The following is a 16,022-nucleotide window of genomic DNA, read 5'->3' on the forward strand; positions in this document are numbered from 1 at the left end:
CAAGCACCAACTTATTTATTTTTAATTAATTTTTATTTACTGATTTGAGAGAAATATCGATTTGTTGTTCCACTTAGTTATGCATTCATTGGTTGCTTCTTGTATGTTCCCTGACCCAGAAGCAAACCTGCAACATTGGCATATCAGGACAATGCTCTAGCCAACTGAGCTACATGGTAGGGCCACAGGCACCCTCTTAAAGATCCAAGAAATCTTAAAAGGCCTACTTTAAGAAGAATAAGAAGAGGAAGAGGAAAGAGGAATATAGTTTAAAAAATAAAGTGACAATAAATACATACCTATCAATAATTACTTTAAATGTAAATGGCTTAAATACTTCAATCAAAAGACATGAGGTAGCTGAATGGATAAGAAAACAAGACCCATATATACAATGTCTAGAAGAGGCCCACCTCGGAACATGAGACACAGAGACTAAAAGTAAAGGATGGAAAACTATATTTCATGCAAATGGAAATGAAAGAAAAAGCTGGGGCAGCCATACTTATTTTTGACAAAACAGACATTAAAACAAAGGCTATAAGAAACAAAGAAGTACACTACATAATAATTTAAAAAAAAGGAGCAATCCAACAAGAGCATGTAACCCTGGTAAACATTTATGCACCCAATATAGGAGCACCTGAATATGTCAAGTACATCTTGATGGACCTAAAGGGAGGGATTAACAGTAATACAGTCATAGTAGGGGGTTTGAACACCCCCATTGACATCAAAATCAATAAGAGAACAGCAGCCTTAAATGACACACTAGATCAGATGGATTTAATTGATATCTTTAGAGCATTTCACTCCAAAGCAGCAGAATATACATTCAAGTGCATATGGAACATTTCCTAGGATAGATCATATGTTGGGACACAAAACGTCTCAATAAAATTAAGACGATTGAAATATCAACCATCTTCTCTGACCATAGTGGTATGAAACTAGAAATCAATCATACACAAAAAACAACCTGAAAAACACACAGAGACATGGAGGCTAAATAACATGTTACTAAACGAGGAATGGATTAACAATAAGGTCAAGGAAGAAATTAAAAGATACCTTGAAACAAAGCAAAAAAGGGTAGGCTGGAGGGACGGAGTTGGAAGCAGCCAGATGAACACTGAACCCGTAGACGTAAACCAGGCTTCAGAGGAGGGAAGGGTTGATTATATTGGGAAGAATGCAATTTCTCCAAGTACATGCTACACGTTTATGTATTTTTTGTTGTAGTCAGAGATGCATGCTGTATTCTGTGGCCAGAAGTCATATTATTAAAGACTAAAGGACAAATCTTCCCTAGTTTTATTGGAAAGTGATAAAAGTTAAGTAAGTAGAACTAAAAAAATCAAAATTCAATTTTTCTAGTGTGTTCAGTGCGGTCACTTCTGGGATGGTCCTATGGTTAAGGTTGCTCTGTGGCCGCTGTGCTATATAGTAGCTCCAAGCCCGAGCACCCAGGGGCAGCACTCCTTTGCCTACCTCAGCCCAGAGTATTGGGGCTTTTCTCCCTCCCTCTCCAAGGGTGAAGGAGAGGAGCTTTACCCCCAAATACACTTCCTATAGTTAGTCTTCCTAAATCTCAAGAATTCTTTTGCCTTCTTTTGTAAGAATTAACTCTTACAGTATTATTTTTTCCCTCATGAGTTCCTAAATTGACAAAGTTAAGTTTGTTTGAAATTGTAATGCCTCAGACTCTCATGACCACCCCACCCCCCCACCTCCTTCCACTGATGGAGTTCCTTCCGCAAGGGGCAAAAGCCAAGAGTGAAGGAGGTAAAGTTCAGAAGCACAATATTCACATTGAATTGTATTGTTGTTGCTCTTTGAAGGTAAATGAGCCAGTTTTTTTCCTGGAATCTCTTATCACTAAGGGCCCTAGCAGGTTTGGCTCAGTGGCTAGAGCATTGGCCTGCAGACTGAAGGGTCCCGTGTTCAATTCCAGTCAAGGGCACATGTCCAGGTTGTGGGCTTGATCCCCAGTCGGGGGTATGCAGGAGGCAGCTGACCAATGATTCTTTCTCATCACTGATGTTTCTGTCTCTCTCTCCCTTGCTCTATGAAATCAATAAAAATACATTATTTAAAAAATGGATCCCTCATGTTTTCAGTTAGTACCAAAAAAGATTAGGGAGGACATGCAGTTAAGTATACACACAGTAAATAACGTATGACCCTTCCTTGTAATGTTGCTGGTATTGGCTAAATAACCTAAGGAGCTATTTTAAACAAATTCTGAATGAAAGCAGCAGAAGGAGAGAAGACTTGTTTTTTTTTAGATCCTTTTATTTTTTAAAGGATTGTTTTAAAATTTTAAACTACAAAACAGATTCCATACATTCTGCCATAAATAAAACAAACAATAAGGCAGGACTCTACATAAGCAAACTGAGAACAACTGTTTTCAGAAAAATGTGATAAAAGCTTTACAATCATAAGCCATCCAGTTTTAAAATAAAACTATTGAAAACTCACAAAATCTTCAAGTGGCACATACAAGACACCCTTGAAGAGGGAACAAAATGTGGTTCTGCCATTTTGCACTGTTCTCAGTTCCGTATTGTAAAATTCACACAGGTTGGTTGGTTTTCTTTCTCAAGAACCATATGATAGAGGCACCAATGACAATACAACTTTGTTTCCAAGAACCTTGTAACAAAGCATTGTCTCTTAAACATATGACGTAGGAGGCAAAAAGGGAATCCCGGATAAAAGTTTTCTTCTAGAGGCAGGTTTTGAGCCCGTTTCACCGAATTCGCTTCTGCTGCCGTGCTCTATAAATGTCATGAACAGGAGGGACGACAGCTCCCTTTTCCTCGTCGTCATCTGAATCCTCGTTGGGCCTTTTGACGGCCTTGGTGAGTACTGCATTGCTTTCCACCGGGCCATTGCCTTCCACAGCGAGCTCCGGGGCTCCGCCAGTAATGAGCCTCACAGCTTCCTCAACAGCTGATGAAATAAAACAAAAAGGGCTTTTGGGAGATGTTGAAGATCACACTGCTATGAGTATGTACTACTTTGGCTACTTTGTAGTTAATTTCATAGCCTACTATTAGCAAAGCCTGGTATAGTACTACTAACAGTAATTAAGGGAAAAGACAAAAGCTGCTAACTTCAATAAAACTTTTCATAGGCGAAGTCTCATAGTGCCTGTTCACATGAATAGAAAAGATAAACTTTTATGACATGTTACTTAGTGAAACTAGAATATGAAGAAGTCTCTGTGCCAAGGGTCACTCTGTTTCTTTGTACTTCTATGAGATGGCTAGCTGGTTTTGGAAACTTAAGTGGCAAAGATTAACAATCTCTCCTGCATAGGAGACAACAATGTGAATTCCACTCTAAGAAGTGGAGTTTTCATGACTTACTATTGGGTATCTTGCATCTTCGGAAAATTTCCATCAGTTCATCCACTTGTACAAAAGGACCCTATTTTGATATAAATAAATTTTATTTATTCTTAAACTTTTTATTAAAAATATTTTTAAAATTACATTTGACATTCAATATTATAGTAGTTTCAGGTGTAGAGCATTGTGGTTAGACATTTATGTAATTTATGAGGTGACCCCCTGATAAATCTAGTACCCACCAGGCACCATACATGGTTAAAAAAAATATTTTTTAATACCCAGATTTTATAAACAAGTTTTATTGATTGATTTGAGAGAGAGAGAGAGAGAGAGAGAGAGAAACATTGATTTGTTGGTCCATTTATGCATTCATTCTGTGTGCCCTGACCGGGGATCAAACCTGCAACCTTGGCACACTGGGATGACCCACTAACCAACTGAGCTACCTGGCCAGGGCCATAGTTAAAATATTATTGACTATATTCTCTATGCTGTAGTTTATATTCACGTGATTATTTCATAACTGCCAACTTATACTTCTTTTTTTTTTCTTATATATTTTATTGATTTTTTACAGAGAGCAAGGGAGAGGGATAGAGAGTTAGAAACATCGATGAGAGAGAAGCATCGATCAGATCAGCTGCCTCCTGCACACCCCCCACTGGGCATGTGCCCGCAACCAAGGTACATGCCCTTGACCGGAATCGAACCTAGGACCCTGCAGTCCGCAGGCTGACGCTCCATCCAGTGAGCCAAACCAGCTAGGGCCAACTTATACTTCTTAATCCCTTCACCTTTTTCATCCAGTCTTCCAACCCCCCTCCCATTTGGCGACCATCAGTTTATTCTATGTATCAATGAATCTATTTTATTTTATTTATTTTGTTTTTTAGATTCCACAAATAAGTGAAATCATATCTTATTTATCTTTCTCTGTCTGACTTATTTCACTTAGCATAATACCCTCTAGGTCAGGGGTGGGCAAACTTTTTGACTCGAAGGCCACAATGGGTTCTTAAACTGGACCGGAGGGCCGGAACAAAAGCATGGATGGAGTGTTTGTGTGAACTAATATAAATTCAAAGTAAACATCATTACATAAAAGGGTACGGTCTTTTTTTTTTTTTTTAGTTTTATTCATTTCAAGCGGGCCGAATCCGGCCCGCAGGCCATAGTTTGCCCATGGCTGCTCTAGGTCCATCCATGTTCTTGCAAATGGGTATTATTTCATTCTTTTTTTATGACCGAATGATATTGCACTGTATATATGTACTACATCTTTTTTTTAAAAAAATATAATTTATTGATTTTTCACAGAGAGGAAGGGAGAGGGATAAAGAGTTAGAAACATCAATGAGAGAGAAGCATCGATCAGCTGCCTCCTGCACACCCCCTACTGGGGATGTGCCCACAACCAAGGTACATGCCCTTGACCGGAATCGAACCTGGGACCCTTCAGTCTGCAGGCCGACGCTCTATCCACTGAGCCAATCCGGTTAGGGCTGTACTACATCTTTATACAATTGTCTACTATCCAACTGGACACTTAGGTTGTGTCCTTATCTTGGTTATTGTAAATAATGCTGCAGTGAACATAGGAATGCATATATCTTTTCAAATTAGTGTTTTGGATTTCTTTGGATAAATATCCAGAAGTAAAATTGCTGGATCATACGGTAGTTCTATTTTTAATTTTTTGAGGAACCTCCATACTATTTTCCACAATGGCTGTATCAGTCTGCATTTCTACCAACAGTGTACAAGGGTTCCCTTTTCTCCACATTCTCACCAACACTTGTCTGTTCATTCATTGATGATAGCCATTCTGACAGGTGTATGGTGATATCTCATTGTGGTTTTAATTTGCATTTCTCTGGTGATTAGTGAGGTTGACACAAATTTTAATCCCCCAAATCTGACAAGTTAAAAAAGCACTACTTTATATTTCCCATAATACAAGAGGAAAAGCACGCAGTTACTCTAACTCACAGAGCAAGTATCTATCAAGAAAACTGTGAACTAACCTGGAAACAGATCGGAGGAGGGAGAAGTTTCATTAAAACAACAGCTGCAGGTGGTACTGGGAATACTCCACCGGGCACAGGGTGTAAACCTGGAGCTATAAGAGAGAAAAGCAAGAATCAGACGATGGAAGAATTCTGTACATTTAAGAGCTAAAATAAGTAATTTGTACATAAAGATGTTCTATGTCTATGTTGCTTTTTTCTGGACATTTTAAAGTTGTGTTCAGGGCTTTACACATTTGAACAAACTCAAGAGGGTGAGATAGTGAAAGCCGTCTCGACCCCATGGCAGAGAGTAAACTTAGATGACTTTGCATAAGACAACCCAGGGTCTGACCTGCAGTCCATTGTCAAAGGCCATTTCTAAGCCTCACAAGCGATTTGTTAGCAATCCTGTTTAAAGTCGGTTAGGTATTCAACAACATATGTAATCATAAGGGGCTGGTTCAAATAGGATCTAGAGGGACTACTGTCCATTAGTAAGTATAAATAATACCAAACAACAGGACTGAAGTAAGTTTCCAGCTGTACAGATAATCTGTATGTAGCAGCATTTCTGAAAGCTGTCTAAGTATCACTGCCAAAATGGGTCACTGGAATCTGGGTTATTGAGTTTTTTGTTTTAAAGACATTCTTAACATAGGTCAAAGATTACAGTCTAGTCCAGCCGTGGGCAAACTACGGCCTGCGGGCTGGATCCGGCCCGTTTGAATAAAACTAAAAAAAAAAAAAAAAGACCGTACCCTTTTATGTAATGATGTTTACTTTGAATTTATATTAGTTCACACAAACACTCCATCCATGCTTTTGTTCCGGCCCTCCGGTCCAGTTTAAGAACCCATTGTGGCCCTCGAGTCAAAAAGTTTGCCCACCCCTGGTCTAGTCACTGTCGTAGTGACCCTAGTCTAATAGTGAACCTACAATGGAAAGGTCACATTTCTTGCCCCCCCACACCTCTGGATTTAAATCAGTACTGGATCTAAAGTTATGGCTTACGTGCTAAATGTCGTGGCTGAAATGGAATCATCTGCTGAGTATCTGGTTTAGGGTATTCTGGTTTTCTATCCACTTCATCTTTCAGAACAGGCACTATAGAAGGAGCTACAACTGGGTCTGGAATTATAGCTGCTAGCTTAGCACGGGAGACATCCTGAAAATGCAGAACAGAAGAATCCTAAACCTGAAAAAGGGACTTATAGAGTATAATTGTGCAATTCTACAATCTTGAGGATACACTGAATAATTGGGTAAAAACCACAGAAAGAGAGAATGGAGAGGAATAAGCAAGAACTTGCTGATGGTAAAGACTGTAAATACTCAACAAGGAAAGCTAAGAGGCTCTAAAGATTTGGTGTTTTTTTTAACCTTACCCAACTTGTTAAGAATCATTTAGGGGTGGGGAAAAATCATTTAGGACATTTGTTAGATAGACACAATCTTTTGTGGGTAAATACGTAAGACTGGGCACCAAGTACACGAGGGTAATTTGGAAGAAAATCTGCAATTCTGACACCTCTCTTCCACTGGAATTGAACAACATCCATTTAAATGAAGAAGCTAGATTAAGTGAAGTCCTGCTTCATGAAAGCTAAAATAAAGTTTATCATTGCTTACACTAGTTAAGATTAAGAAGAATTTGTTAATGAAATAAAATATTCCCAACATGCAATTACAGGAAGAAGGAACACTTACTGAGCAGCCATTATTTGTCAGATAATTCTGGCCCCTTATTACTTTTTTAATGAGGCAAATAGTAACATCTCCATTTTAGTGAAGTGACTGAAAACTCAAAGAGGCTGTGGTATTTCCAAGGTCAAACAGCCAAGTAGAGAGGATTAGGAGCACCGGCCTCTCTGACCTCAAACCCATCACCGTCTTCACTTTAGTATGTGGCAGTGCCCCACCAGGGCCGAGAACAACTCTCCGAAGGAAGCCTCCCATTAGCAGATGCCCCACCCCAGAGAAGTGCCTCTGCTACAGGCAACCTGTGTCGCTCTGCCTGTCTGGAAGCAAGAGTTCTTCTGCCACCATCAAGGGATATACAAGCTTTCACCTCAAATTCTGCTCACATGCAGTTGGAGGCAAATCTAAATGAGTAGGCCCACTGGGAATTACTCTTTTCTCACATTCCCTCTCTAACATGCTACACACACAGAAACACATGAATCTTTCCAAATAAAAGAGGAGAAAGAGAAATATAAGATGGAAAATTCATATTCAAGACGTTCTACTTGGAGATAGCTCTTTATTTTCATTAACTTCCAGAATTTCCATTTTCATCTTTGCAAAGTTGAGACTTTTTCTAATAAAGTCACACAGTCTAAAATATCTTTGGCTTTTTTTTAAAAATTTTGTTTTATTGCTTAAAGTATTACAAAGAGTATTACATATGTCTCCTTTTTTTTTTTCCCCCTTGGCATTCCCCCGGCCTCCCCTACCCTCCCCGTGTCTTGTGTCCATTGGTTTGCTTATATGCATGCATACAAGTCCTTCCGTTGGTCTCTTACCCCCCCTCCCGCCCTGCCCCCAACCCTCCCCAGCCTGCCCGCTATAGTTTGACAGTCTATTCGATGCTGCTCTGCCTCTGTATCTATTTTTGTTCATCAGTTTATAATGGTCTTTATTATCCATAAATGGGTGAGATCATGTGGTAATCTTTGGCTTTTCATTGAGAAATAGTTAAACTAGAAGGAGAACCTGCTCAGCCCTGGGCAGTAATCCCTTAGTTCAGAAAAGGAGCTTGGGACTGGCACAGAACTGGAACATCCATTCATAAAAAGTCTGAAGTTTAATTATGAGTAATTCTTCTCAAATATTTCAACCTGGTTTGGACAGCAGACCAGGGAGACCCAGGCCAAAAGAGGGCAGCGAGGAAATGGAGAATGATGGTCAGGAACGCCCTAATGCTGGCTGGATTAAGGGGACCAATCTAGGACTCTTCCCTTTGAATTTCCACCTTGGTCCTTGCTAACATGACCAAGAAAAATCAACAAATAATACAACAATGGTTTTCTCAGCAAGGGCTGTTTCTGGGGCCGTGTAAGCATTAACTTTTCCTCCTGGTCGGAACAGGTTCAGGTAGCCAGATTTGTTTTCTTATGACTCAGTGGTCTACACAGAGGAGTTCCTTTCCTAGATAAGCTAATTTCCTCAAGGGCCCCTGGAAGGATTGATGTTTTAAATATATAGATCCCTCAAGGAAATTTACTTAACAAACTGTAACATTTCTTCATTATACCTACAAATATGTACCAGGAGCTACATTTGGTTTAAGATCTATCCAAATACATTCAGTTTTAAGAACTATTGAGGAAAATATATAAAATACCTAAGATGACAGTCATATTTTCTTTTGTTTTTCTTCCCTCCCAACACCTCCATCTATCTGCCCATCAGACATTAGGGCACTGACAATTTCAGGGAATGAAAGTATTTGTTAAATTTCATTTTGTTGCCGAAACCAGTTTGGCTCAGTGGATAGAGCGTTGGCTTGCGGACTGAAAGGTCCCAGGTTCGATTCCGGTCAAGGGCATGTACCTGGGTTGCGGGCACATCCCCAGAGGGAGATGTGCAGGAGGCAGCTGATCGATGTTTCTCTCTCATCGATGTTTCTATCTCTCTCCCTTTCTCTCTGTAAAAAATCAATAAAATATATTTTTAAAAAAATTTCATTTTGTTGTATTTGTTAAATTTCATTTTGTTCAGTACTTTTTTTTTATAAAATCCTCACCCGAGGATATGTTTACTGATTTTTAGAAAGAGAAAAAGGAAGAGAGAGAGAAAGAAACATCAATGGGTTGCCTCCCGAATTCGCCCTGACTGGGAATTGAACCCACCACCTTTTGGTGTACAAGATGACACTCCAACCAAGTAAGCCATCTGGCCAGGGCAGTACATTTGATATTCAGTGTTTCATAAAACCAAGAAAATTCCCTGAACTTTTTTGTTTTCTGCAAATCTATTCTAAAACTAGATTATTTTCTACTTCAGAATTTAGAGTGAAGTTTATCCATGAAGTGTTCTAAAACTTCAGAAAAGTAAGGACACTACACACATCTTGCCCCTAAGTACATACCTTATAACCAAGTGCTTTTAGTTCACTTGCAGAGCAAGGATATAAATCCATGAACTTGTATCTATCTACCAGTAAAGCTGTTTCTTTGCCTTCATACTCTTCCTTGAATGCTGTAAACCGTCTTTTCTCCACTTTGAGTATACTAGCTAGATCACCAATATTACTTTCAAAAGCTAGAAATCGGGCCCAGATTTCTCTGTAAGAAAATAAATATAATCAGTACTTAATTGTTCTGGGTTTGGGGCAGGAAATCCATTTATTAAAAAAAAAGCCTTATATTTCCCCCTCCCTTTTAAAAATTATGTCTCTTTTTTATTATAAAGACTTCCAAACTATAGAAAAATAGAATAGTGCAACAAATATATCATTACCAATATTTTGCCATATTTGCTTTATCTTGTTTTTATTTAAGTATTTGAAAGTAAATTATAGACATCATAATATTTCACCCTAAATACTTTTATATTTAAGCTCTGTTGTGATTTTTTATTTAGCATACCTTCCTATTCTTTGTGGTCAATAAGACAGATATTTACCCTGGAAAAGGTAAACTCCAGGTGGAAGAGCTAAAAAAAGAATCTGGATAGATTTCCAATTTCTCCTGAATAATGTGGCTTCACTTTTTGTCGAGTGGCATGAATTACAACATAGAATACATTCTTCATTCAATTTTATGAATAAAAATATAAAAAAGCTCTCTATTTTTCCCATTAGTATGGATCACTGAGGATCAATTTATGCCTCACTACTATTCTAACAGCCAAAATTAATTCTCTGAGGCTCTAAGTGTCATTAAGCGCCACTGTACTAAAGTAATATACTGAATACCTATTACATACCAGGTAGAAAACTATCACAAAAATCCAACACTGGTAGAGATTATTGTTACTCGATGGGAAAGTAAGGATTGGCAAGGTTATGAAATCTGCCCAGGGTGTAGTTAGCTAAGCTGGAATTTGAACCCAAGACTTCAAGCCTTACTATTTCCACTATATCACTACTTCATGTTGTTCCTTTGTTTGGTAAAACTGATAGAGGTAAAACCATAAATCAGGAATATAATGTGTCAAACAAACTTTCAATCTATAAGAATCTTTGCTCTCAGGCAGGTAAAATTTCAGAACACGTCTCTTATTTGTTCAGATCAATTTCTAAGGATATAGTAAACTAGAAAAATATATTAAAATAGTCAATAATAAATTGCTAAGGCTTCTCTCAAAACAATTCTGATCAGTATGAAACACTAAAAATGTATCTTTAAAAACTAAACAAAAATTTTTAAAAAAATTATCTTAAACAGATACGAAAATATTGAGGGTAGGCATTTGTAAGTTAACCTTCAAGAGAGATGGGAAATTTCTCCTGAAATTTATACTCAACAAGCAAATGTTCATTCCATAGATCACAATTCAAGTATTCAAGCCACATTAGGACCTGACCAGCAAGTTTTCACGGTGGCTTACCCTGACTTTTCAGGAGGAAGGCTTCCAGACGTTAAAACGCGTTCAAACAAAACTCGGGTATTATTGTCCTCTAGGATAAAAGAGTTTTTAAATATTAAAAAAACTGAGTTTCACAATTCAGCAGTGTATTTGCACATGCATTAACTATTATCACAACCAATTTTTATAGATGAGGGAACTTGAGGTTCACAAAACTAAGGTAGTTGATCTGGTTCACCTTTATTGAGTAACCGAGCTATAACTTGAAACCAAGTCTTTTTACCTGTAGTTCAGCCCACCTTGCAGTTGTAATGTAAAACTGTCACCAGGTCTAAGCTTGGCATCATTTGCCTTTAAAAATAATGAAAATTACATATCTGCTGACATTAGAAGTGTCAGTCTGTTGATATTTTTAAATACAATGAGTGGGAAGGATGGCAAACTCAAATTGAGATATAGTTGAGTTTCTTATTTTGCAACACCAGGACTGCTCTAAATATAGGTATTTAGGTTTAAATTCCTATATAGGTACAATAATATCTAGACTGGTAGACAAATATGCAAATGGAAAATGAATTAAGAATGAGGAGAACATGCCCCGCTCTAGGTTCTCTCTCTTTTGCCCCAAATTGAAAAGAAAGTCTCACACTGGCCTCGGCTCCCAAGCTCCCCAAAAGTTTGTCTCTTCGCACTGTGCTCCCTGGGCCAGTTGGGGGGGGGGGGCGGGGGGGGGGTGCTGCCCACATCCCTTTCTCGTGCCCAGGGTGGCAGGTGCCTGCCAGGGCAGCCTGAGCTCTACTGTACTTTAAAGAGTGGCAAGTAAATCTTGCATTTTATTCTTCTTGCTGTGTTCCACGCTTTGCTTTAGGCACGCGTTTTGCCATTCCGTATAACTTTCCACTGCTTGTCATATTGTTCTCTGCCTGGAATAGCACATTTCGTCTCTTTACCTGGCTAACTACAGCTTATCCTTCACGACCCATCTTGTGTCCCCTTCATTATGACACCCTCTAGAAAGCATTGCCCAACAGAAATATGATGCAAGCCAAATAGAAAATTTAAATTTTTTGCTAGCCACATTTAAAAGAGTAAAAATATGCCACCAGTGTGGCTTGGTTGGCTGAGCGTCACCCCATGCACCAAGAGGCTGCTGGCTCCGGGCACAGGCTGGGCTAAGGCCACGATCCCCAGTAGGAAGCATGCAGGAGGCAGCCGGTGGATGTTTTTCTCTTATCAAGGTTTCTATCTCTCCCTCTCCCCTCTCTCGGAAAATCAATAAAATAAAAAAATAAAGAGTAAAAATGGTGGGATTTACTTTAATATATTTTATTTAACCCAATATATCTAAATTATTATCATTTTAACATGCAACCAATGTGAAAAATTAGGATATTTTATTTACCTTTTTTTTTTGTTTTCATACTAACTCTTTGAAATCTGATTGCACCACATTTCATTTTGGCCTGGCTGCACTGCAAGTGTTCAAAACTCAGTAGTCTAATGGCTACCATAATAGCACAGCATAGCTCTAGAACTTAAATTATAGTCTCCTCTCTCTGCCTCCAAAGTACTTCACCCGGGGCTCTATTACAGAATTTAGCACATTTTTTCATGATTGCCACCATATCCTAAGTAGGTAACATTTATATATAGCATGCTTACTACATCCATATAAAAGTCAAAACTTCATATAATCCTCTCAACTTATCATATGAAAGGTATTTACTATGACTGTTCTGCAGGTGAGAAACCCGAAACAAGTTCATATACCTAATCCCAGAACTCATGCTTTAATTAAGGACCACATAATGATGCAATTATGTTTATACATATGATTCCCCCATGAGAATGCTCTCAGGGAAAGAATGGAGTCCTATTCACCTTGCTATTCCCAGGCCCTAGGAACCAGAAGGTACTGAATAAATAAATGATGGATAGATGAGTGGATGGATAAATGAATGGCAGACTATCTAAAACACTGAGGCTGGAAGACAAAAATGCCTACATCAGATATCGTCCTCAATTTTAGAATAGCAAATATTACACATACTAGTAACTATTCTAAAAAAAAAATCAAGCAAAATAGTTAAAATTAGTGAGGAACATTAATTTCATACAAGAAAAAAAATTTAATTAAATGCTCCACTGTCTCACTTTTTGAAGTTAAGTCCTTTTCCAGAGTGTAGAATCACTAAGCTGAAATACAAAATCATATGTAAGTTGTATTCTTTTCTACTATTTAGGTATACAGAATGTTATATATTTCCTGAAACTATGATTAAAATCATTGGTCAATACCTGTGATATCTAATTCTATAATCATTCACATGGCATATACTTATATATTTCTTTCTTAAATCAACTTTTATGATACCATTTTTTGGTCAAAACCTATCCTGGGCTGTGGGTAACTGGACTAAATGAGATATACATGTACAGTATATATGAATACCCTAGCTTAGTGCCTGGTATAAGGTAGGAACTCAGCAATAGATGGCCATTATTATTATAATAGAACAGGGAAATAAAATAAAGATGCTAAATAAACATAATGTTTGGTTTTGAAGTTGGTTCCCCAGTAGCCTCAAAGCATCTTACTTTACTGCTTGGGCACCTTTGAGTTTTGTTGGCTATAGTTTTTTGTCTGTCCTGTCATATCACCCCTTACCCCTTTCCCCACACAAGAGACAATTTACCCAGAGTCATCAGAGATGAGCATGGACAACTCTGTCTCCAACTCTAAATATACAGCTTTATCCTACTATTGATGGGAATTTACTGATGATGCATTGAAGATGATTCTGCAGAGTCAAAAGGCACCCACCATTTCTCAATAAATATAAATTCTTGGTTGACAGGCCACAAATATTTCCTGAGTGACTATCAAGTGCCTGATTCTGGTGTGATAACATGATTATAATACATTGAGAAGGAAAAAATCCAGCAACATAATTTCAGAGAATAACATTGATGGCTTAATATTATGTAATCATTATAGATCTACTTACCATTGAGGTGAGAAAGATAGTCAATATAGGCCAGAACATATTCTGGAATGTCTCCATACTTCTTTAGCCCCAGCTCAAAAATCTTAAAGGCAACAGATTTGTCCTAGAAATAGAGGAAAGTACTGATTTCCATGAAGTGTCAGACAAGATACTCAAAAGGATATTAAAACTACAGTACCTAAATGTGGCAAGTTACATTAAGAATTAAAATGGAACCCTGCCCGTTGAATCAAGAGGTCACAGTTCGATTCCTGGTCAGGGCACATGCCCAGGTTGGGTGCTCGATCCCCAGTAGGGGGCTTGCAGGAGGCAGCCGGTCAATAATTCTCATCATTGATGTTTCTATCACTCTCCCTCTTCCAAATCAATAAAAATATATTTTTAAAAAAGAGCAATAAAATGAAAATTAATACATTAAGTAAAAATTACTGTGCTAAAAACCACTCAAGGGGGTTTAGATTCAGAAATATGGAGTTTAATAAGGTAGAAATGAGCAGGCAGTGAGGGTTTGGGATGATGCTCCATGTAATTGCACAGATGCACTTAAGACTTCCTTTATGCCCTAGCTCAGTGGTTGGCAAACCGCGGCTCGCGAGCCACATGCGGTTCTTTGGCCCCTTGAGTGTGGCTCTTCCACAAAATACCACGTGCGGGCACGCACGTACAGTGCAATTGAAACTTCGTGGCCCATGTGCAGAAGTCAGTTTTCGGCCTGGGCAAGTCTATTTTGAAGAAGTGACGTTAGAAGAAGTGGGGGGTGTCGGTCGGTCGACGGGAGACACGGCTCAGGCGGACCGCGGGATATGCAGCGCGGGGGAGGCGCGTGCGATTCATGAACGAGTTGAGTGAGCCAGTCAGTCAGCAGTCCCATTGTGCAGTGGTTAGTGCTAGTCACGTCCACAAATCGCCCGCGGGTGACAAAAGATAGACGAAACAAGTATACAAGACGAGTGTGGATGGGAGAGTTGGAAGGGGTCCACCTCAGCAAACGTACCTCAATCAGATTGAGGACGTTTTTAGCAAAGGCCAGCTTAGGAGTACCCTAATTAAGTTAATAACAATGTACCCACCTATATAGTTTAAGTTTAAAAAATTTGGCTCTCAAAAGACATTTCAGACGTTGTACTGTTGATATTTGGCTCTGTTGACTAATGAGTTTGCCGACCACTGCCCTAGCTGGTTTCACTCAGTGGACAGAGCGTTAGCCTGCGGACTGAAGGGTCCCAGGTTTGATTCTAGTCAAGGGCACATGCCTGGGTTGCAGGCTCGATCCCCCGTAGGGAGCGTGTAGGAAGCAGCCAATCAATGATTCTCTCTCATCATTGATGTTTCTATCTCTCTCTTCCTCTCCCTTCCTGTCTAAAATCAATAAAAATATATATATTTTTAAAAGACTTCCTTTATGACAAGAGTAATTAAAGCCTAATGGCAGGAACTAGAACTACCTTTCTTTCAATTAAGTATCTCAGAGGAAAGAAATTATTTCATCGTTGTATTTTATTTCAGTGCTTACTTTACTACAGTAATACTCCATGAGTGCTGCAGTAACGTAGACATGATGGCGGGTTCTGGTATCTTCTCTTGCTTTTTTAAATATCATTCTTCCAGATTTGATACCTTCTGCTCTTCTTGCAAATTTCATATACTGGATATATACCTATGTAAAACCAAGTATTTGTGTTCTATAAATAAGGCAGAATGTGATCCGTGTAGTGTTCGAAACTGGCTTATGTTACTTTAATATTAATATATTTTCTGTATAAGAAATAAATCTTGAATAACCAAGAAATCAGAAAGTAAGATTATAGACATTGCACTATTTAAATCCATGAGCAAATTCGTTCTGGTATTAAAGATGCATGCACATTATTTTTTTAAAATTGAGATATAATTCACATACCACAAAATTCACCCTTTAAGTGTGTAATTAATTCAATTCAATGAGTTTTTTTTTTTACAAGATTGTGCACTTATTACCACTATGTAATTTCAGATCGTGAAATTAGTAATTAAGGAATTTGTTAATTTCCCTATTAACAAATAAAAGTGAAACTACTAGAAAACACTCCATTAATGAATACCACCTAGAAAACTCAAGTTTTTATATAATT

At 38.3% G+C, this 16,022-nt stretch overlaps 1 protein-coding gene across 1 annotated transcript in view; it reads right to left on the reverse strand.

Moving 5' to 3' along the window:
* Positions 1-2,285: 2,285 nt before the first annotated feature.
* The window catches only part of CSTF3 (cleavage stimulation factor subunit 3), a 76,188-nt gene continuing 62,451 nt past the window's right edge, over positions 2,286-16,022 (reverse strand). Inside the window, exons 14-21 of the mRNA XM_081100429.1 lie at positions 15,425-15,568; positions 13,912-14,014; positions 10,925-10,994; positions 9,462-9,657; positions 6,383-6,536; positions 5,387-5,481; positions 3,378-3,438; positions 2,286-2,958 (exon numbers count right to left, since the gene is read on the reverse strand). Of these exons, the coding sequence (XP_080956555.1) occupies positions 2,756-2,958; positions 3,378-3,438; positions 5,387-5,481; positions 6,383-6,536; positions 9,462-9,657; positions 10,925-10,994; positions 13,912-14,014; positions 15,425-15,568 (1,026 nt within the window). The 3' untranslated portion in view covers positions 2,286-2,755. The remainder of the gene's footprint in view (positions 2,959-3,377; positions 3,439-5,386; positions 5,482-6,382; positions 6,537-9,461; positions 9,658-10,924; positions 10,995-13,911; positions 14,015-15,424; positions 15,569-16,022) is intronic.

Source organism: Myotis nattereri, assembly GCF_964212035.1.
Source record: "Myotis nattereri genome assembly, chromosome: 9".
Classification (NCBI taxonomy): Eukaryota; Metazoa; Chordata; class Mammalia; order Chiroptera; family Vespertilionidae; genus Myotis; species Myotis nattereri.